Consider the following 22,444-nt stretch of genomic DNA (forward strand, 5'->3'; position numbering starts at 1 on the left):
TGTATTCAATTTATTGTTTTATTTTATTGCATTGTATAATAATTCAAATATTCTATTATTTTGTTCTGTTACTATATTTATATTAGCAGACAGTATTTATCACGTGCAGTTTCTATATGTTTATCATTTTAGTAGGTTATCTAAATTTGAACATTTTAATACACTGTATGACAGTAATAATATTATTACCTATTGGTTCTATTTATTTTAGAATCACAAGTTACATGTTTTAAATACATGATATTAAATTTATCAATTTAAGTACCTACTCTGATAAAAATAAATAATTGTAATGTATTGTGTTGATGAAATTAAATAGTGTTGGCAGTTTCTAAATAACATTTTGGAAAAATGTACATTTAAAAATGTATAGACTTTATCAGTTGAAAATATTTCATGTTTAATACATAGTATACATTGTCTAGTTTTTATTTTATAATTTCTTTTATTTTTCTCAGTTATCTGAAGCACGTGCCAATTAAATTATCTACTATATTTTTTTAATATAAATGTGTATATAAGTATAATCTTGTCCTCTTAAATGTATCATGTGACTAATTTGGTCAAACACTTAAGAACACGCTCATTACTATTTTATTTTATCTACTTTTTATTACAAGGTTCGTGATTTTCTGTAACTAATATAATTTATTTAAACGCTAGTTGTCAGAGCTGTAAGTCGTAGGTTTCATTAATATTTTATATTTGAAGCGATTAACATTACATCGCTGTTCAATATGTGCTATGTAAATTCTTCTTTATTTGTTTGTGAACAAAATACTCATTTAAACAATAAAACTGGTGAGTTATATTTTATAATACATATAACACTACATTTCTTACATTGAGCATTTTTAATATTAATGACTTATTAATTATTATTAACTAAATTGTTCGTCGAGTATTAGATATATTTTACAAGGCATTCGGCATATTACGTTTTTAGTAAATCATAATTATTTTTTTTTTCTCATACTAGCGTTTTGCTTCACACGCCATTTAGTGAATAAGAACCCTTCATCAGCTTGATGGAAGATACACAATTGAAAATATTTGCTAGGGACTTATACCATCAAATATAATTTTGATTATTCATTTAAATAATTCAAGTATATGCTTTTTAATATACACTGTAGTACTTTGACATAATATTTTTAAATTTAAAATACTAAAATATCTCTTTTTAATAAATTGACCTTTTATTTATTTAAAACTTTTTTATACTCCATTATTTATTTTTGTTGATTTGTAAATGCTATTATTTTTGATAAGTTGTTGGTTGATAAAGATTTTTTTTCTATACACATTACTACATTAGTATTTAGTATAATATGAGAAAGACTGTAAAACATTGTGTTCCTCATATTATACTGGGGTTGTTGCTAGTTCTATGTTAACATTTATTATTTTGTTACACTTGGATCCCACATTCAATTTAGTGAAACTTGCATTATCAACAATTCACTGTATTTCATATTATACCTACATAATGTGAAGAATAGTAATTTTAGTAGATACAAACAATTAAAAGCTCGCCAAATACTCGTTTTTTATAGGAAAATTTAATAGAAATGTTAAGAAAAATTAAAATTAAAAATAAAATAGATATATTTAAATACCTACTGATTAAAAGTATCTTGAAAGTGTTCTCGTATAAATACCACATACCAGTAATGGTCGTTTCATTTAGCATATTGCATAATAACAACATTTTATAGAAAAAAGGTAATGCACAAAAAAGAACCATTTAAGTTGGTGTCATAGTTGAAAGCCAAATGCATGTACAATAAGGACAACAATATTTAGTGTGTCACAGCATTTTTATTTTTGACATCATTAATACAAAATAAGTTATTTTTGTTTTAATGCCTTATTAAGTTAAATAACTTTTTTTATGCTAATGATATCAAAATAATAAAAATGTTCCCACACAGAAAATATTGTCTTCTGTATAGAGTATAAATTTGATTTTCCAACTATGACCGTAACCTAAGTGGCAAAACAGTTTTCACAAATAATTTTTGGATGTTCGTAACTGGAAATTACACTTCAAATCAAATTATTTCCTAAGCAACCTATATTTACATAAATATGTTACCATGAATAATTTTTGTTTCAATCGAATAAACAAGAGATCTTTAGAATTAAGATAAATATTTTAGAAGTATAAATAAAGGACTTAAAACAATATAGTCATTTTGAGCGTCTTTATTTTATTAATTTACTCATGCTTTTTCAAGGCATTCAATATTTTAAAGTTAGTATTGTTTAAATAAAAAAAAATCAAGTATTTTTTTTATAATTGGGTTTGATTTATCAATTCTAAATACATTTAAAGCCAGAAGTGCCATAATGCACACTTCTAACAATTTGTAATTAATATGCTTAATACTTTCCTAATATTCAAAATAAATCTGAAGAACATGCAATGGTATTTTTTTAAATGTCTTTATTTTTCTAAATTATTTAAATTTTTAATAATGTGCAATTTTATTAAAACTATGTTAAGTTTATATTCCAGGATAATGTAAATTTATTTTTACCTACACGCATAATGTATTTTGGATACCGTGATTTACTTTGACTATTAAGACGTGTTCTTTGATCTCTAATCATAATTAAAAGATAAATATTTTATTAAAAATTATTTTTATGTAGATATAATACTAAAATTTAATGACTAAAATGATAATCATTTGTAGGTTTTTTGACTACTATAAACATTGTACTAAGCTAAAGCAATATTATTTATTTTTATATAACAATTTTAAATGATAAATAATATGTGGCCTTTTTTTACCATACTATAATATTTCATTAACTATATTTTATTTATTATTTTTAAATTTAATATTTTGTTAGTTAGAAATACTAATTATATTTTTGATATAAATTCTATTAATAACCAATAACATATATTTGATTAGATAAATATTACATTTATAGAAATATAATATTAGTATAATGTATTGGATGTGCTATTTGTATAGAGACATAAGTATGCTAACATTTAACAATCTATTTGTTTAGGTAAAGATAAAATTAGGTTTGAAACTATTGTATTTATAGATTCATTAAGATAACTTGAGCTTGTACTTCAAAATAATCACTTATGATTGTGCTAATATTGACTTACCATAAATGATTATCTTGTTGTGTTTTTTAAACAATATAGTTACTTTAGCACATCTTTTCAATAAAAAACCTTATTATATAATATTATATTAGCAGTTACTAAATGTAAATATCAAAGGTCATCAAAACCACTTATTGAGTAGGTTTATCATCAACTGTATTTGATTATTCTAGAAACAAATCACAACACTAAAGTTGTACAAAAAAATGAAAACTCAGATAATCATTATTACTACAATTTACTTATGTATTCTATACCCTTATAGTATTGATTGGTTTAATAATATATTATCATATTCAACACTTATAGGTTGGTTTATAGTACTATTTTAGATTTTAATTGTTTAAATAGTTGTATCTTATAAATAATAGTAATACATTTTATTATAATTTATTGCATACAATAAGTATACATTTTTATTTTATGTTTACAGAATTATCAAATTTAGTTTTGATGCGCAACAGTACATTGGGGCAGTCAGCACCTTCCTTATCGAATAGTTTGGTGTGTGAATATAAAATAATGTTATAATTCTGTTTCATTTTAAATTTATTATTTATAATTATTTTCAAATTTATTTTTAGAGAGAATTACATGTTGCTGGATCTGGAAGACGTTCTAACAAGGCTAGTCATAGAAAAAGCTTTATATCAAATACATCACCTACATTACCAAGATGTCATTCTCCAATGTCAAGTAAATTGCTTATTAATAATATTATTTTAAATAATGTCTGTTATTTAATTGATTTGTTTTAACTACTTTATATTCAGGCAGTCCGTTGGAAAGCCCTAAAGTAGTTCACTCACATCCTCATTTTCCATTTGTTTCAATAAAAAGGTAATTATTAGTGAAACAAGAACGATTTTGATGATCATTTGAGATTTTCTTTAATCTAATTTTTAACATAATAATTTTTTTTTTATAGGTCATATTTAAGATAAATAATATCTTTTAATATTTTTATGTATTTATCACTTTCTAGGCCGTATAATTTACTCACCACAGATTGCCGTGATGGAAGGAGATGGTCAGTTGCTTCATTGCCATCGTCCGGTTATGGAACAACTTCTGGAAGTTCAAATGTTTCAGTAAGTGTTGACAATTGTGTGCTTGATGAATAATTTTTGAAAAACAATAAAATTGATTTCTAGTCTCAGTGTTCCAGTCAAGAGCGTTTACATCAGCTTCCAAATATGCCAACCTCTGATGAATTACATATGTTTTCCAAACATTTTTCATCCAACGACAGTACCCATAGTGCAGAAGAAGATAACATCATCTATCGCAAACCTCGTTTCAATCGACCACGTTCAAGAAGTTTAAGGTTAATAATCGGTCTATTATACTTGCGTGAGTATGAGCATTTTTTTTAACATTTGGCTTTGTTGCAGCAGTCCGAGCAGATCGCCCGTTATTGATAATGATATTGTTATGATGAATGTGCTTTATAAAGATAGGTTTCCCAAGGTAAAGTTTAATCTTGGTGCTTAAACATTTAACTTTAATGTGTTATAGTAATTATGTACAATAATGCATTTATTTAGGCTACTCATCAGATGGAAGAACGTTTAAGCATGTTTATAAATGAATACGAAAAACTTAATTTAGAACACATAGAAATATCAGCAGATGCTGTACCTATTGTTAGATTTGTTAACCATCAAGTGTTGGAGATAGCTAGAGATTGCTTAAAAAAATCTGAAGAGAAATTAATAACACGAGGTTATTTTTATGAAATGTCAGAAAACTTGGAGTTATTGTTGGCTGAGGTATGTTGTGTAAAAAAATATTTATCACGAAATAAAAATATTTGTTTTTATCACAGGCGAGAGAAAAGTCAGAAGAAGCTACTGCACTACTGACAAGAACTATGAAAAAATTGTTATTAATAATATCTAGACCAGCTAGGTTGCTCGAGTGCTTAGAATTCGATCCTGAAGAATTTTATCATCTGTTAGAACAAGCTGAAGGCCAAGCTAAAATCTGTCAAGGCATTAAGGATGAAATACCGCAATATATAATAGGAAAATTAGGATTAAATCGTAACTCAGTTGATGGTATGTTTGTATTAATTTTTTTCAATTTCACATAATGTATTTTTCTTAACTTATTAAAAGTATTTCTATATATTTTTTCAGATATTGATGTAAACTTTCACAAATTAGATGAATATTCTTCGTCTTTAATGAAAAAGACTCAACAACAAAGTACCAAAAAAGATACATTTTCTTCTGTAAGTAAATATTAATTTTCTATTATTATAATTTCTTAATTTTCAATCATCTGTTGATTAACTTTTAGGCACCTTCAGAAGTCGATTTTGATGTAATTAAATTGATCTCTAATGGTGCGTATGGCGCTGTGTATCTTGTAAGACATAAACAAACTCGTCAAAGATTTGCAATGAAGAAAATTATCAAGAATAATTTAATGCTGCGTAATCAAATTGAACAAGTATTTGCTGAGCGGGATATCATGAGTTTTACTGACAATCCATTTGTGGTCACTATGTACTGCAGTTTTGAAACAAGGGTAAGTGTTTGATAATTAAAACATGAACTATATTAAAAAATGTTAATTATTTTATTGTGTACCTAGAAACATCTTTGTCTTGTAATGGAATATGTTGAAGGAGGTGATTGTGCATCTCTTTTAAAAAATATTGGCCCTTTACCACCAGATATGGCAAAATTTTATTTCGCTGAAACTGTACTTGCCGTTGAATACCTTCATAATTACGGTATTGTGCATCGTGACTTAAAACCTGACAAGTATATAATAAATTCTTCTATAAATATTTGAATTTGAATTCATTTTTGTTCTATCTTTTCAGTCTTCTAATTACTGCATTAGGCCATATAAAACTGACCGATTTCGGATTAAGCAAAATGGGTTTGATGTCATGTAAGAAACTTATTTCCAAACTTATGCAATAATAATTGTTTCAATTAGTATTAATTAATATAATATTTTTATTGTAATAGTGGCAACTAATTTATATGAAGTACACGTGGACAGAGATACAAGACAATTTTCTGACAAACAAGTTTTTGGTACACCTGAGTATATAGCTCCAGAAGTAATCCTAAGGTATGTATAGTATGTAGGTATATATAAATAAGACAACTATACTTCACTACAGCACACTTTATATTATTTATTAAGAAAATATATGTAATTATCATTATTTAAAATATTATTAATTTTCAGACAAGGTTATGGCAAACCAGTAGATTGGTGGTCTATGGGAATAATATTGTATGAATTTTTAGTAGGGTGTGTACCATTTTTCGGCGAAACACCTGAAGAACTTTTTGCCCACACTGTCAATGGTAAGATCATTTAATTGATGTTATGGAACTGATTGAATTTAAACTAACTAAAAATGATGTTTTTTATAGACGATATTGAATGGCCAGATGAAAACGAATGGCCAATTCAGCCAGAGGCTAAAAATATAATATCGTCATTACTGCAACAAAATCCTAGAGATCGATTAGGCACTGGTGGATCACATGAAGTTAAAGATCATCCTTATTTCTATGGTGTTGATTGGAACTCATTACTGAGACAAAAAGCTGAATTTATGCCACAATTAGGCAATGAAGAAGATACTAGTTATTTTGATTGTAAGAATGACATATATTATAATGTGAAATATTGTACTTATTTTAAATTAATAATAAATTGTAATTTTTTCAGCCAGAAGTGATCGTTACAGCCATGAAATTGACGAGGATACAGATGATGACTCGTTGATTTTGGGTACATTTTCATCTTGTTCTCCTCAATTCAAAAAAGTAGCAAGTAAATTATCAATGAGCAATGAATATTCATCATTATCTCCTTCAGTAAACTATAAAGATGATTCTTTATCTATCAATACTGGTGAGAGATCATATTTTACTCTGTTTTATTTGGTTATACACATGTTTAATGATGTGTATTACTGTACTATACATTTTTTTTTAGTTACCGGTTTAATTTTAAATGGAATATTTTTATTTTAGGAATGTTTGACACATCAGCTTCAGAAGGAGAAACAGTCGATGAAAGTTTAAAATCACCTGTAGCGAAGAAAACAACTATTGACAAGTCACAAAATGAAGACAATGAATCAAATACTCAAATCAGTCGTAGGCGGCGTTTATATAGTAAAGAAAGTATACCAAAATTTTCAATTTCGATTGAAGATGACAGATCTCCGTAAGCCTATAATGTTATTTATCATACTCTTGTGCTGAATAATAAAATATAGAAAATATTTTTCTTATTTTATTTTTTCGATTTAAAAAATGTTTTTTTGAACCGGGAGAGTAATATATTTCATAATATGTGTAAAATGAGTATTATTTACTCAAGATGAAAAAGTTTTAAACGCATGACATTATTTAATGTCATCTACAAAATTAATGAATGATATCATAAATAAAAAAAACATTGATTTGTGGTTTATTATTAGTTTTTCTGCTTTAATAATAAATATCATTTATAATCTTCTGAATTGGGGAATACTATTTTGAAATTTAAATTTAATAACAAAATTTGCTTTCCATCTACTTTTTTTAGTATAATATGAATTTTATTTTTTTTTAAATATCCAGTTTGTACATTCATTTTAGTCAAGTTATAATTATTGTCACATCTAAATTGGTAATTTTTTTTAAACATTTTCAAATTTGGTTTTTCCAGTGTTGTTTTCAGTTCATGATTGTTCTATATTTTGGAATTTTTTGAACACTATTAATAAATCTGTTAAATTGATCAATTTATTTCAATGGTTGATACTTTTAAAAATTAAATTGTACTTTAAGTATAATCTACCTCAAAAATCAGTGCTAGAACAATACATTTTTTTATGTTTCAAATAAATTTATTACCATTGAAATTATAAATATTAAGAACTATGATCATTAGACTGTTGATCTAACCGTAATACATATTTAAATTTGATTTGTCCCTTAATGTTTTTACTTTAAATATCAAAATATTTGGAATCGTATAACTATTATTATATGTAATGCATGATCAATGTATAAATAAACTACAATTGATCAACAAATTAATTATCAATCAAAAATAAAAAAATTATAATATTGAACTTCAAATTTAAATGATTACAATTATATACATTTTAGAATACGCAGAATACAATAAACAATTTTATTTGGTACTAAAAGTAACATAACTTGAACAATTTTATTGTATTTTCATTGAGTATTTTTGAATGAATGGCCACTTTTTTGAAATTTATGCTTAAATACAATCAAAGTGTTTTTTTGATCCTCGCCTTATATTTAATAATATATTTCTAATAAATGAAAAATATATAATAATTTAGAAATTTTAATTTATAAAGGTATTGAATAAATAGTCCTTTAGATTCACAACTGTATTCACTACATTTTGAATATTTATAACTAAAATAATTTTATGTAGACATTTACCAATTACATTTATAATGTTTATAAGTTTTAAAGGTGTACTGCTTGTTATAAGCTATCCTAAATATGCGTGTGTGTATTATTCTGTCGAGTTTTGATAAATATTTATATTTTCCAGCTTTTAGACCATTTAGTAATACAAATTTTCCCCCATCTCTCTGTCTTCTACTTCATCTCTCTAGTTAGCTCTTGGGTCTATTGCTTTCACACCTCTCTTCGTACAATATTTCCATTTTAGGTGAGACCTGTCCAATAGTATTCTTCCTAATGGATTCTCCTTAATCTTGTCATTGTGTAATTTTTTCACCAGACATGCCCTGCCCCTTATTTTTCACAATTTTGCTCGTTATACATGGCCTTTGGAACAGGTTTTGAAGTTTCTCATAGTTGCGTATTATCCATTCACCAGTTTGTCTGCCAATGGGCCATCAATGTATGGGCCGCGTATTCGCCTCAATACTTTTCCTAAGAAATGTCCGGTCTTACTTCTTCTGTTTTTCTTAGCGTCCATGTTTCGGAGACATATAGGATGATAAGATGTATTTATGTTATTTACATATTAAGTTAAGTTTTTTTTAGACATAGTTTTGGATATGAACGCTCTAAAATAGTATTTGTTTGCCATTTTTATTCTTCTTAAAATTTCCGTTTTTAACTCATTGTCTAGAGTTATGAGAACTCTTGAGTTCTTAAATTGTGGTACTCTATGTGATATGTCCTTTTACTTTTATATTTTCTCCGTGTTTATATTTCCTATACCTTCTGATACGTTTTATGTATTTCTTTTTTTTTTTTGTTAATTATTGTATATATATATATATATACAAATATATATTTGAATTGTTGTTCTGTAGTTATAGTCGCTTCTTGTAATCAATAAAACATTGAAGAACTATTTCTTCATTTATTTAATCAACCACACAGTGAATGCACAGTGAATGCACATTAAATAATATAATGTAATAAACTGTTATAATTATTATATCTTGGATTAATTAATGAACTAAGTACTCTAAAGTCTAAACAATGGTAATTTAAATTTTTATCACATGTTTTTAAATTAGATTATATACATATTTTGTCATATATAAGTATATTTGAAGTTTATTTCAAATGTTAACGTTCAGTGATGCTTTATTAGCTGCTTATCTAATCTGTGCCTCAGTGTACACTTGAAATTTGTTTTTTAGAGTAGGTATTGATTGTTTACTCACAATTCACTGATTATTTTTAATACGTATTTATAATAATAATTTTTCTTCCATCATCTATTTTTATCATTTAATATTTAGAAAATTAATATTTTGAAAAATGTTAAGTGAATGCTTAATACATTTTAGGCAAATTTAACAAATTAAAATACAAAATTTGAGTAAACAAATTATACTGTAAAAAATTCATATTCAATTAACAGAAATATTTTATTTTTTAAAAAACTATTAATTAAACATCTTGGTTTTTAATTTACCATTTAGATTTTAACCCAGTTTAATACGATTCTACCAATAATTTTTTTATAAATTCAGTTGAATAATATAGTGGTGATTGTAATACTAATATAAAGATAAAATATCCTCTGAATTGATTCATTGTATCTTCTAATAGTTTTAACAGTACATTTTATTTAATATTAATGTACTAATATTATTTGAATACTGTTAAATTATGGATGAGTTTCAGATTATCTTCCCTCAATTGTTCAGTGAAATCTGTAAACATAGTATTAAATTATACACAATTGTTATTTATACATTATATTATTTTGTGTAATTTCAATTGAAAAATAAACTACTGAAGAAAATGTTATTTTGAATTAGTAGAATATAATATAAGATATAAGATATGAGATATATTTAATAATCCGTTATACATACTATTTTATACATTGTTGGAATTGTTTTATCTATGGTTGCTTTTTCCTCTCCACCATTCTTTATTTTTTTAAACATAAAAATGTTTTTCATTTTTTTTTTCTGTAGTTGTACCTTGTCTTTAAATAATTAGTTGAGTTAAAATAGATTTTTTTAAACTTCTATTCGTTGAAATTTTTATACTTTTAATTTAACTTCAGAAGAAATCATATAACATCTATCATTTCAGTCAAACATATTTACTATAACAGTAGTTTTTTTTTATTGTAGTTAAACAGTTTAAATGAAGTATCTATAACATAGTGTAACAATGATTTAAGTTTTAATCTAATGTAATGTTATAATAAAAAATATTATTATTAGTTTTAATATGATTATTAGGTTACAACTTATAAAACTTAAATTCAAATCATATAGCAAGAGTCTTACATTAATTTGTATTTAGTTTTCTTTATAACATGTTATCCATAAACAATTTAAAGTATTTCAACAGCTTGGCTACAACATAATAGAATACAATACAATTTTTGCCTATATTACTGTAAATGTGCAAAACTACAATACAAGTAACAGATGCCTCGCCAACATGCTATTAAAGATAATCTCATTCAAATTCTATTTTTTATCTATCAAACCTAACCTTGGACATCGAATAAAATGTGATATAAAAATAATTTGTTTAATCCTAGGAGTTTAACTTTGCCAAAACTCTAAAAGGTGTTAAATGATAAATGCATTATTTTCATTCCCAATTGGTGTAAAATACTAAATACATAATACCATAGACCTTTTATAACATTCATTGTTAAATAATTTGTTATGAATATCATTACAAAGACTAAACGTATAAATAAATATCAACTACAGTGAAAAACTTAATAAATAAATAATAAGCAATTCTTCACTGCAGCATTTTGTCAATATATAGTAAAATTGATTTAAAAAAAGTATAAGTTGTGATTTTTCAATGATACAAAATTTCTGGTTTATTGGAAAGTAGTTAACAACTTTCTACCACTCTTATCTCATAAACTTATTTAGTTTTATTCATTAAAAATTAAAAATTTTCTTAGTATTTGGTTATTATGAAATGTATATACATTAAAGTTTATAATTTAGAACAGCTACATATATTTATTAAATTATTTACATAGTAATACATGAACATTAATTACTTTTTGCTTTTACTTTCTACACAAATATTTGAAGTTTTAATATAGGTATGGTGTTCTAAACCCTGCCTATCACTTTATTAAAGTAAAAACAAACATTGTTGTTTATAAAATAAAATTGTATTTTACTTTGTTACTATTTTTTTTTCCTGAACTATTCAATCATTTTGTTATCAGTGTATGGTGTTGATTGGATTATTTTGATTAATGGCCAAATTAAGTTTTATTCATAAACTACCTAAAATAATTTTTTGTTTGTCACCTTATGCTAATTTTATTTGAAAACCATATTCAACAATGAGTCTTCAACAATGCATTATGTTTTTTGTTTTTCAGGCAACTGAGAAGCTTATCCGAAAATGAGTCTGATGATCCTTCATCAGAAAAACAAGAGGAATTCCTAAGTTTACCTGTGACTGCTAATCTATGTCCCACTTTACCACCCTCACCAAGTACTTCAAGCATGTCGAAAAATCACAAAAGCAATACTCTTGGTGGTCAACGGGCAAGATCTGTCATTAAGAGTTTTTCAGCCACCGGATTGTCTCTGATGATACCTCCTGGTTTGTATACAATGATTAGTGAATATGTGTTATTGTAAGGTAAACAATTTAATTTTTACTTACCCTTTATTATAGAATCCAGTAACAATGGATTGCAAATGAAGTCTCCAGGATCATGTAGTGCATTGAATTCGCCCTGTCGCGATGTACCTTTAATTACCAGCTTGAAGCCACCAATTATATTGCGCAGAGGTCCTTCTGGCTTCGGGTTTACAGTTAATACTATTCGTGTATACTTTGGAGATAGTGATTTCTATACTATGCACCATTTAGTAATGGTATGTAAATGTGTTTGTCAAAACATTTATCTATATATGTTATCTTCTCATAAGCTGTATGCGTGTATGTAATTAAATATAATTCAGTAAAAAACCACTTGTAAATCCCAATATAACTCAGTTTTTATACATGAGTATTCAATTTGTCACATTGAGAACATTGTTTCTCTCGAGTGTATTTTCAATGAGTTTAAAGTGATTATACATACTTACGTCATCAAATACTACAATATTTATGATTAAATTGGTTAGTAAACGTTGAATCATGTACCTAATACATAGACCTTTAACTATGGACATAATTTTTAAATGGACATTTTATAATGTATATTATATATTATTTACATACAAAAAAAAGGGTTTTTGAAAATGCGCAATAAGCTAAAGTTTAATATTTTTCAAGCTATTAAAAATAAATCTTACATGTTCTACCAAACATATAAGAACGCTCCTATTGCTATTCCATTATTTACCTTATTAAGCAGTTTTATCATTTACATTTTATTTATGAATGCAATATTTAAGTGTTTGTTAAATGTCAAACTATTAATAGCTACTTGTTTCAAAAAACTAATGATTTATGCAAATTTGTATTAGAAATTATATCTCAATTAAGAATTAAATTCACACTTCCTTAGTATCATGTGTATACTACATGTTTACCTAATTTGATCAGTTTGGCTAAAAAATGAGAATTATTGGTTTTTCTGTAATTAGTATGTTATAAGTAGATGTAATCAAGTGTATTACACTGATTTTATACTCACTTCAAAGTTTTAACGAATAGCAATGGTTTTTATTGAACTTTCTTTAGAATCTTGGAATGTTGTATACAGTTACATATTAAACAAAAATTTAAAATATTCAAATTAATTTTGATATTTTTTTTTGCAATTGATATACATATACATATACATAATGGACTTCTTTTTTTTACCAAGACCAAAAATTCAATTTTGTGTATATTATTAACTTTTTAGTTTTAGTATCGAATTGAATATATTACTATGTATAAATGACACGTTAATATTGAATGTGACTATGATATGAAACATTCATGAACACTGAATTAATTTATTACCCGGAATGGAATGTTAAAAATTTATTTTATGGCCAAGCCATATCTTACTTTTTAATAGCATGTGATAACAAGTACTTAGGATTGCTATAATCAATAAAATTATGTTTTATAGTTTTGCTCGGTAGGGCGTTTTGTATTATTTTAATAAATGTGTGTATAAACATTGATGGCATATGTGTAAATTGTGCTCAACCCCAAATCTTCTTTATGTGTTTGTACCCTGCATGTCGAATGGGAACCAAAATTTGCATTGCGAGCAGGAAACTCAATAATATTATGTGATATGTTCAGAAAAAACCTCCATAGGGGTAAATAAGAAAGGAGAGGAAATATAAATCTTCCTGTATGTGGATCGATAGTATTTAAGCTTTTGGGTCGGCATATTGTGAACGAATTTTTGTAAATTGTAATTATTTATAAACTGGTCGGCGGACAAAATCAACATAATATGCAGTACAGTGTGTTCATGGGCGCCCATTGGGTATGAGTAGGGGCACTTGCCTCCCTCTCCCCCTGAAAAAAATATGATTTTGTAGCTCAATAAATATTATCTAATTTCCAAGACAATTATTTTTTAAATCTTTTTTAAGATATGAAATAAGTATAGAATTAATACACAATTTTTTTCTATACTTATTAAAATGTTTTTGAATATACGTATTTATACATTTATATGTGAAAATAACATTAAATCCTTATTATTATCTTAAATTTGAGAATTTTTTATTTTAACCCTCCCTAAAATTGCACCTATGGGCGCCCATGATTGTGATAATATTATTTGGGTATTACAGGCGGTGGATTCCGGAAGTCCGGCTTTCGAAGCGGGCCTGAGCCCGGGTGACTTGATTACGCACGTCAACGGAGAACAAGTCCAGGGGATGAACCACACACAAGTGTTGCAGTTGCTGTTGTCAGGCGGTGACAAGGCTACTCTGCGGTCCACGCCACTAGAGTTCACGACTATCAAGACGGGCGGACGCCGTCGGGAACCTGGCCAGAGCAAGTTGGCATCGAACGCCAGACACAGAGGCCTCGGGTTCGCTCACCACTCGCACCGGCACAAGAGGTCGCAGCGTAAGGACATTCCGGCCGGCGAGAGCAGGCGCCGTCAAAAGTCGTCGCTGTTCAGGCGAATCAGCACTAAGTGCACGCCCGATTATCAACAGGTACGTACACGGCGGATACTAGTGTGTTTGACATGTTGAAATTTGAAAACCAAATGGAATCAATAATAATTACTAATGAAAAATATAATTAAAATGTCTTGACCATTCCCTATATGCCGTTATTAATTTGACTGTTGGATATGCCTTATATAAACTTAAAAAATACATTTGTAATATTACTAAAAAATTAATAAAACTTATTTACTTATTTCTTAGCTTGAGAAATTATTTTATTTTGAATCAAACTGGCAGTATGTGTGTCAAAGTTAAATATGGTCTGATCGATTGTTAATATATGCTTATATAAATAACTAGTTAAGTAAATACTTATAATTTCCGAATAATATTATTGCAATACGTCATTGTATAAATCGATTTTATGTGCATAGTAATTAATAGAGTTCAAATGTTCAAGACATTTTAAAGAATATGTGATGGAATCAATAAAAATAATTTATAATGAAAATATTTAGTCAACAGAATTATTAAATAATAATAAAGTACAATAATTACTCCAATAATACTGCAAAGTTGACTTTTATGCAACTTAAAAAAAATGTTTGGGGTAACAACCGCTACTCCTAGTTATTACGATTATGAACGTAGGGCTTACATTTTGAAACTGATTTAAATCATGAAGACACGCACTATGAAGTATTTGTACACGTCTTTAGACGTCTTCAGCTACGTGCTATTTTCAATGATATTAACAGTCTGTCGTCGTTTGTTCACAGCTGACCATCATGGGAAACCGATCGCCAGCCGGAGTCGTCGCGCAGGATTCGGTGGCAGCAGCTGCGGTTGCTGTGTCGTCGACGTCCGCGGACTACTCGTCTTCGACTAGCTCGTCGAGCTCGTCGGCCAACTCGTCGCCGACGGTGACGCCCAACTCGCCCACGCCGTACCAGCGACCGTCCACGCTGCACGGGCTCAAGCACAAACTGCACTCGGCCACCAAAAACCTGCACTCACCGAACCGGCGCAAGTCCGTCGGCCATATTCCGCTGTCTCCGCTGGCCCGGACCCCGTCTCCGTCGCCGCTGCCGCAGTCTCCCACGCGGTCGCCCAGCCCGCTGACATTCTCGTCCGGCCACCAGCCCGGCAGCTCCAACACCACGCAGTCTTACAGCCCATCGTCGCTGACGTCGTCCAACCCGGCGGCGGGGGCCGGTGGCGTGACCGCGTCAGGGTGTGGTGCGGCGGCCGGCGTCGGTGGAAGTGGCGGTCCGTCGGGCTGTTGTATCAGTACCGGCGCCGTCGTCGTCGTCAAGAAGACGGCCGGTTCGTCGTTCGGCCGGCCGTGCAAGACGTCGGAACCGGGATCGCCGCTGTTGCGACGGGCCCTGTCTCCCGACCGGCTGCACCCACGTACCGCCGAGACCAAGTCCAATTCTATTTCGCCGCTGTGCGATCCCGCGCTCAAGGTCACCACACATCACGCGCCCCGCGTCACGGTCACCACCAAGTCGCCGCCGATGTGCGCTCGCGGACCCGGCGCCGCGGCCGCCAACTTGCCGCTGTCCAAGACCTGTACTACCACCACTACTACCACGACGGCGACGAAAATATTGCAAAACAACTCTGCGGCTTCGACGCCCAACGCGGAGGAGAAGGCCGTCGTCGTTCCGGCGGCCAGTAAAAACGAACAGCCGCCGTCGTCACAGGTGAACAAACTGTTCTCGGCGGACGTCGGCAGTGGTGCCGCCGGTCACGTATCGTTGCCCCGTATAGCCGAAGAAAGAGATCATCTGCAGCAGAATCAGCTTCATCATCATCATCATCATAATCATCAGCTGATGCAGCCAACTGTTGCGGCCGCCGCCGTCGTCGACAGACCGAAACCTGCGAAATCCGCAAACGGTGGCTGCAGGTATTTCTTCAACAGGAAATACAAGCAACAGAGGGAACAGCAACAGCAGCAGCAGCCTCAACCGCAGACGCCGCCGCCTTGTTGTAAGCCCGACGAGGCGTGCAAGAACGGCGCCACCGGTAAACACGGTGCGGCGAACGATACGTCTCCGCCCGCCACGTCGTCCACTCATCAACCTTGAGTGGCGACGGCGGTCGACGGACGACGACGGCCGCTCTATCTTTTCCGCCCACGACTATAACTCCTTTTATTGTTTACTCCAAGGCTCTCGCTCTCGACTCTTAGCGCCCCCTCCCCTCCCCCTCACGGGCTCTTACGGTTAATTATTTTATTATTGTCATTCATGTTATAATTATATCATCCTTTATAGACGAGGTGAAAACTGTAGGTTTGTTTTTGTTGATTTTTTTTTATATAATTTATATATATAGTTTACGTTTTAATCATTTGTTTTCCGCGCTTTTGAGAACGCCTCCGCTTTTTTCATCGTAGACTGTGTAAATTTCGTAGGATTGCACCCGTGGACTCGTAATATTAAAGTAACTACCATTTATCAAATAATCTATACGTATACGTTCGTCAGCAATATTATTGTAATTTCCCATCTGTGACCAATCCGAAAAGATTTAAATGAATGATATCCGTTCACTACTGCAACGATGCTCTGTATTTCATTATTGACTAGGTATTGTTTAGGAACAATTTTAATAATATCAGTTTCGTCGTTTTCGGTCTGGGTGATTTTTTTTCTTTCGAATTTAGTTTTTGGTTTCATTTCATACAACGTACAATTGTACGTTGATGTATGGCGCAATTAGATATTTGTACTTTGTTAAGTGGTAGTGTGTTTTCATCTTTTATCGTACTTCATGTTAATTATAGGTATTTATACTACCTATGCGTTGTGTGTTAGTTTGTGTTCGTGTTTATGGATCGTGTGTGTGTAATATTATTGAATGCAATAAATTTATAAATGCCACACTCGACGTTCGATTAGTATTAGTGAAAACTGTACACTGATTGCGTTTTCGGTATTACGCAATCTAGAGTTATTTATTTGTGATATTTTGTGATAGATATACAATGCCCAAACATTTTTTTTTTTATTCATAATTGTCGCCTTTTATAATATTAAGTAGAAAGGTAAGTAGGTAGGTATGTAGTTTCCAACACGTCATCATAAAAACCCATTCAATTTTATTATTAATAACATATTACTTTATTTACTATATAACCATCACTTAAGATTTATATGTAAATATATTTGTATGTACGATATATACAATATACATTTTATAATAGCCTATATTTTATTTATAATATTTTGTTTTTCTTTTGTCATAAAAATTATTTAATAATCAAACTTTTTTAGTATTCTATTGGTAAAAATCCTTCAATGGTGATAGTTATAAGTATACGTCAGGTTTATGAATTTTTTCCATATTGGTACATTGTATTTGAAATTTAAATTAAAAGAATTGTAAATCGTTTTAAAAGACTGGAGATTCATTAATCATATTTGTATAATTTAAACATTGCACTCTATGAGCAAAAAATATTTAATTTTGTTTTTAATATAATATTAATCTGCAATTCGTAATCCGGGATGTAAAACGATTGTATTTAGTATCGTTCTAAACGGTTTTATAATTGTCAATATTAAGATTGTTTTTAATTTATTTAATCAATTTTTCTATTAAAATAATAAGTATATTAGGAAATAATTTGTAATAAGAGTGCCAATCGCGAATTTAGAATATTTTTTTGCAATAAGTCCCAATTTGTTCAATGCCCGAAAATGTTTTTTTTCTTTGTAATTTTAGTTTTAAGGCTCGTTAATAAGCCAACTTCTTGTTATGTTCTGTTATGATACGTCGTTTATGAAAAATGTTCGAAAACACATCCGCAACACTCGTTTTGATACTAAACTCGTCACATTTTTCTTACGCGGTTCGTTTATCCGTTTTTAAATTTATGTTTTATTTTTGTTTTCTTCCTAGGTATCGTGTGTCTACCCTAAATTATCGTTAATGTATAACATTATGACCGTGCTATTATATTGTATCGTTTTTCCTGCGTTTCGCGACGCCATCAGAGCTCAAAAGGTAAATGTTGAAAAAACAAATACCAAACAATTATTTATTTATGAACTTTAACTATTATTAACAATCGTTTGCGTGGTGATGGTGCACACCGTGCACCGTCAAATAGTATAATAGTATAGGTGCAATTGTTATATATTATACGATTATTCGCTGTGTATCATGTTCCAGCCTGTTCTTGTTTTTATTTTATTTATTTTCTTCTTTGACTTTACGTTTTTTTCTTGTTGATATTTTAAGATATTTATATATTTCGCGAATGCAATTTATCATGTAGGTGTTCCATGTTTATTACAATTTATCTCCTATTGGATCATATATTTTGTAATAATAATAATAATAATAATAATTATAATAAATATTATCATCGTCCTATAATGGGTCGAACTTTCTGTCATGTCTACCGTCCGTTGGTATTGTTTTTGTTATTGTTACAGGTACATACCGAAAGCGGTAATTTAAATATCGTGATCAGATAGGTTTTATCTTTTTATTTCATTCTCTGAGTACATAATACCATAGTCGTAGCGCGCGCTTATCCACGAGGACCGCGTTTCCTTACGAGATATGCATAATACGCGTTCGCTTCCCAAAAACCCCCGGTTTGATTTAATTTAATTTATTATTACTATTTTTAAGGTATAATGTATCGGTTTTCCTTTTTTAGATAGTTATGTCTTAATCGTTATTTTATTTTATTATATTTATTATTATTATTTTTTTTAACATTATCATTGTACAAAATAGTTGATAAATTGTATCTAATCAATAAACTTATTTTTTTTAACTTGTTTTTTAATTTATTATTTATATTAAGATATCTACAACAATCCTTTCGAATGGTAGGTTTCATAGGTATCAATATAAAATATTGCTATTCATTATATATTTAAATTATGTCATCGAGTGTGTTTACTTTAACACTAATCGGTCACTTTATGATTTTTATTTTGTAATTCATATTTATTTTTTTATTTATATTTCATAAACGTATATTGTGCAGGTAAGTAGTTACATAAAATATATTGAAGTTTTAAGTTATAATTGATTAAATGGGTGTTTACTAATTAGATAATTTTCTATCTAAATTTAATTTTAAGTGCAATTATAATTATAAAATATGATTAAATTATGTAAATTCTGACTAAGATAGGTACATAATGAAAAATAATACTATTTTTCTTGGTTTTTACAAATGTTAAGACAATTGATATCAATTCAAATAGCGGGTGGAGGCCATGGCCGTATAATAATATCATATCAATTAAAATAAAATATAGATTTAAACAAAAATATTCACTTGCATTTCTCCTTAATTTTGCATGGCCATTAACCATTCCTCCCTCCTTAGCTATCATCAGTCGTGGGAAAATGTACCTTAGCGCCAACCCTGCAGCAGTCTTCATTTAAACGAATCTCTTTTTATACTCCTTAAGGTACTATTACTACACATGATATTGGAAGTTTTGCAGTTGTATTTGCCAGACGTCCATTTCGATGGACATATATTATAATATAATATTGTATTAACCTCTTATAACCTGACGATATTACCAAAAATATAACCTTAAATTAGACATCATAGGGAACGAAGATAAAATAACTTAAACATTTTTGTTATTTTATCATCACGTTGAATCCAAGCTCTAAAAAAATCCCACCACATTTATGGAGAACTGATACCTAGTTATTACTAAGGATCGAAACTGAGAAAAGGCAAGATTTTCCGGAAAAATTCTAAGACTTGAGTAAAATTAATAATTAATAATTACTTAAAATATGATTTTTTTGGAAAAAATATCTGTTTATAATTTATTTATAGATATTTTCAAGTATAATAAGTTATTATACTTGAAAATTTTAAAGTTATTATTAATAACCTACCTCTTAATTTAAAATGTTAAAATAATTACACACAAAACTACATTATTACAGTACTACATGACGAACAGTATATCCGTGTCGATAATACCATTGAATACCTCATTTTATACAAATGAAATATTAATATTTAAATTGAAAATAATTACAAAGTGGTTCTTAGAAATGTGCGAATAAGTCATTAAAATATTATAAGCCAAAAACTCAGTAGTTATATTAACAACAATAGATTTCGTGCCAGGAGTCTATTGATACTTTGGAATTTTAATATTTGGTATGAAAAATAATTAAAATGGTAAGCTGGTGTATCAACTAACAAGCAACATATACCTCGGTATAGGAATCATTTTAAAAACTTGAATTCTAAAAAATGACATATTTTAGACTGTAGAGTTGATGATGTTACGAGTCTTTAACTACAATTTAATACCAAATGGGTTGACTAAATATTTTGAAAGTGAATTTTTATTTTTAAATTAAGAACCACTGGCTGTTTTCCAACGCACTCGATTCTTATGTTCTAGCAATTAACAAATACCTACTTATTTAGTCATATGGACATTACCGAGTGGATATAAAGATCGTAATCAAACCTAAATAAAATTAAAAAGTGATAGCATAGGAATTTTGGTGTAAAAAATAGTAATTGTATGTAATTTGGTCATTATTCGTGTTTAAAATATGAAAAAATAAAATAATTTAGTTAATACTTTATCTGTTGTTTTTTTTTACTTCCATTTATCGACGATAATGAACAACATACTTTATAGGTAGGTTACTACTTATCGTAAATTCGTAAGGTCACATTCACTCGGTTGTGTGTTGATGACTATCAACTTGACATTTGTGTACGATACTACGATATTGTATAATTATATAGGTGCCATAATGAATGCAATGTTGAGATATTTAGGTTTATCATATATTACCAAACATATGCCTCATATGTTTATTAATTTAAAGTATTATTATTTATCTTTATCCATGCACGAGTTCTCGCTGAGAGCAAAACTAGAACAAAACCTTTAGAAAAGTGATTTTTCAACGTTTAAATCTAAATTTATTAGGAATTCGAGTTTCCTATATTGCATAGAATATCATTTAAAATAAAAATAAAAATCTAAAAAACGTGAATTTAATATTCTTTATGCAATTGACATAGAATTTATGGCCAAAATATTATCATCGACTGCGTGCGGCGTGCCCATGCATGTTGTAGATAATTTTATATTATCAAATTAGCAATACTAAGAAAATTAGTAATAAATACCTAGGTTCTAGGTAGGTACGTAAATTTTTTTGAAAACGTAATATATTATTAAACTAACTTTATGTATTCCTATTTTATTATTTGACTCGTTGTATATATATATATATTTAAAATTTGGTTGACTGCCCTTGTACAACAATTTTGAAAATTCCAAATCGAAAATGTGCGACGAAATTATTTCAAAATTTCTTAGCCAGGTAGCCTTAATTTGGTGAAATTTCAGATTTTAAATCATGCTGTTTGCGGGCAGCACAAAAGATTCTATAAAATAGGTAAACCCAACTTTGGACTGCAATGAATGAGTATAAGTAACGTAATGTAACGTGTTATATGTTTGTTTACTATTGTTATCGAAACAATTGTAGAGATGGCGTTTAGTGTTCACCGCTAGGTACACTAAAAACTGATTATTATCGTCGCAAATTAAATTACTAATTAGTACAAAACAAAGGCATCTACAGGCTACAGTAGCCAGTGGGTATAAGTATAATATTATAGTCAGTTAAAAATTGTACAACGGTCGAATTTCCGTGTGATTATATATATTATAAAATTATGTAAATATTTATTATTCTTTATTGTCAAGAGAAAAGCAGTTATTTAT

General features: G+C 29.0%; 1 protein-coding gene and 1 long non-coding RNA gene across 7 annotated transcripts in view; one reads left to right on the forward strand and one right to left on the reverse strand.

Moving 5' to 3' along the window:
- The window catches only part of LOC111038101 (microtubule-associated serine/threonine-protein kinase 3), a 29,290-nt gene extending 10,125 nt beyond the window's left edge, over window positions 1–19,165 (forward strand). For 2 of the 6 annotated variants that reach the window (XM_022321037.1, XM_022321038.1), the window contains exons 3-23: window positions 3,570–3,640; window positions 3,721–3,832; window positions 3,910–3,976; window positions 4,122–4,227; window positions 4,291–4,463; window positions 4,531–4,606; window positions 4,684–4,908; window positions 4,965–5,196; window positions 5,278–5,372; window positions 5,441–5,671; window positions 5,738–5,910; window positions 5,973–6,043; window positions 6,124–6,229; window positions 6,350–6,471; window positions 6,541–6,768; window positions 6,842–7,027; window positions 7,150–7,345; window positions 11,963–12,189; window positions 12,265–12,467; window positions 14,343–14,717; window positions 15,452–16,768. In XM_022321037.1, coding sequence (XP_022176729.1) covers window positions 3,570–3,640; window positions 3,721–3,832; window positions 3,910–3,976; window positions 4,122–4,227; window positions 4,291–4,463; window positions 4,531–4,606; window positions 4,684–4,908; window positions 4,965–5,196; window positions 5,278–5,372; window positions 5,441–5,671; window positions 5,738–5,910; window positions 5,973–6,043; window positions 6,124–6,229; window positions 6,350–6,471; window positions 6,541–6,768; window positions 6,842–7,027; window positions 7,150–7,345; window positions 11,963–12,189; window positions 12,265–12,467; window positions 14,343–14,717; window positions 15,452–16,768 — 4,592 coding nt within the window. Of the gene's footprint in view, window positions 1–593; window positions 802–3,569; window positions 3,641–3,720; window positions 3,833–3,909; window positions 3,977–4,121; window positions 4,228–4,290; window positions 4,464–4,530; window positions 4,607–4,683; window positions 4,909–4,964; window positions 5,197–5,277; window positions 5,373–5,440; window positions 5,672–5,737; window positions 5,911–5,972; window positions 6,044–6,123; window positions 6,230–6,349; window positions 6,472–6,540; window positions 6,769–6,841; window positions 7,028–7,149; window positions 7,346–11,962; window positions 12,190–12,264; window positions 12,468–14,342; window positions 14,718–15,451 lie in introns of those variants that run through there. The other 4 variants (XM_022321042.1, XM_022321041.1, XM_022321040.1 and 1 more) reach the window with 4 other exon arrangements.
- On the reverse strand, window positions 9,991–12,365 carry LOC111038102. The gene is made up of 3 exons (XR_002604938.1): window positions 12,253–12,365; window positions 12,037–12,186; window positions 9,991–10,292 (listed from the first exon to the last, which is right to left on the reverse strand). It is a non-coding gene; the product is annotated as an uncharacterized LOC111038102 (long non-coding RNA).
- Window positions 19,166–22,444: the final 3,279 nt, after the last annotated feature.

This window comes from Myzus persicae, unplaced genomic scaffold (assembly GCF_001856785.1).
Source record: "Myzus persicae strain clone G006 unplaced genomic scaffold, MPER_G0061.0, whole genome shotgun sequence".
Taxonomy (NCBI): domain Eukaryota; kingdom Metazoa; phylum Arthropoda; class Insecta; order Hemiptera; family Aphididae; genus Myzus; species Myzus persicae.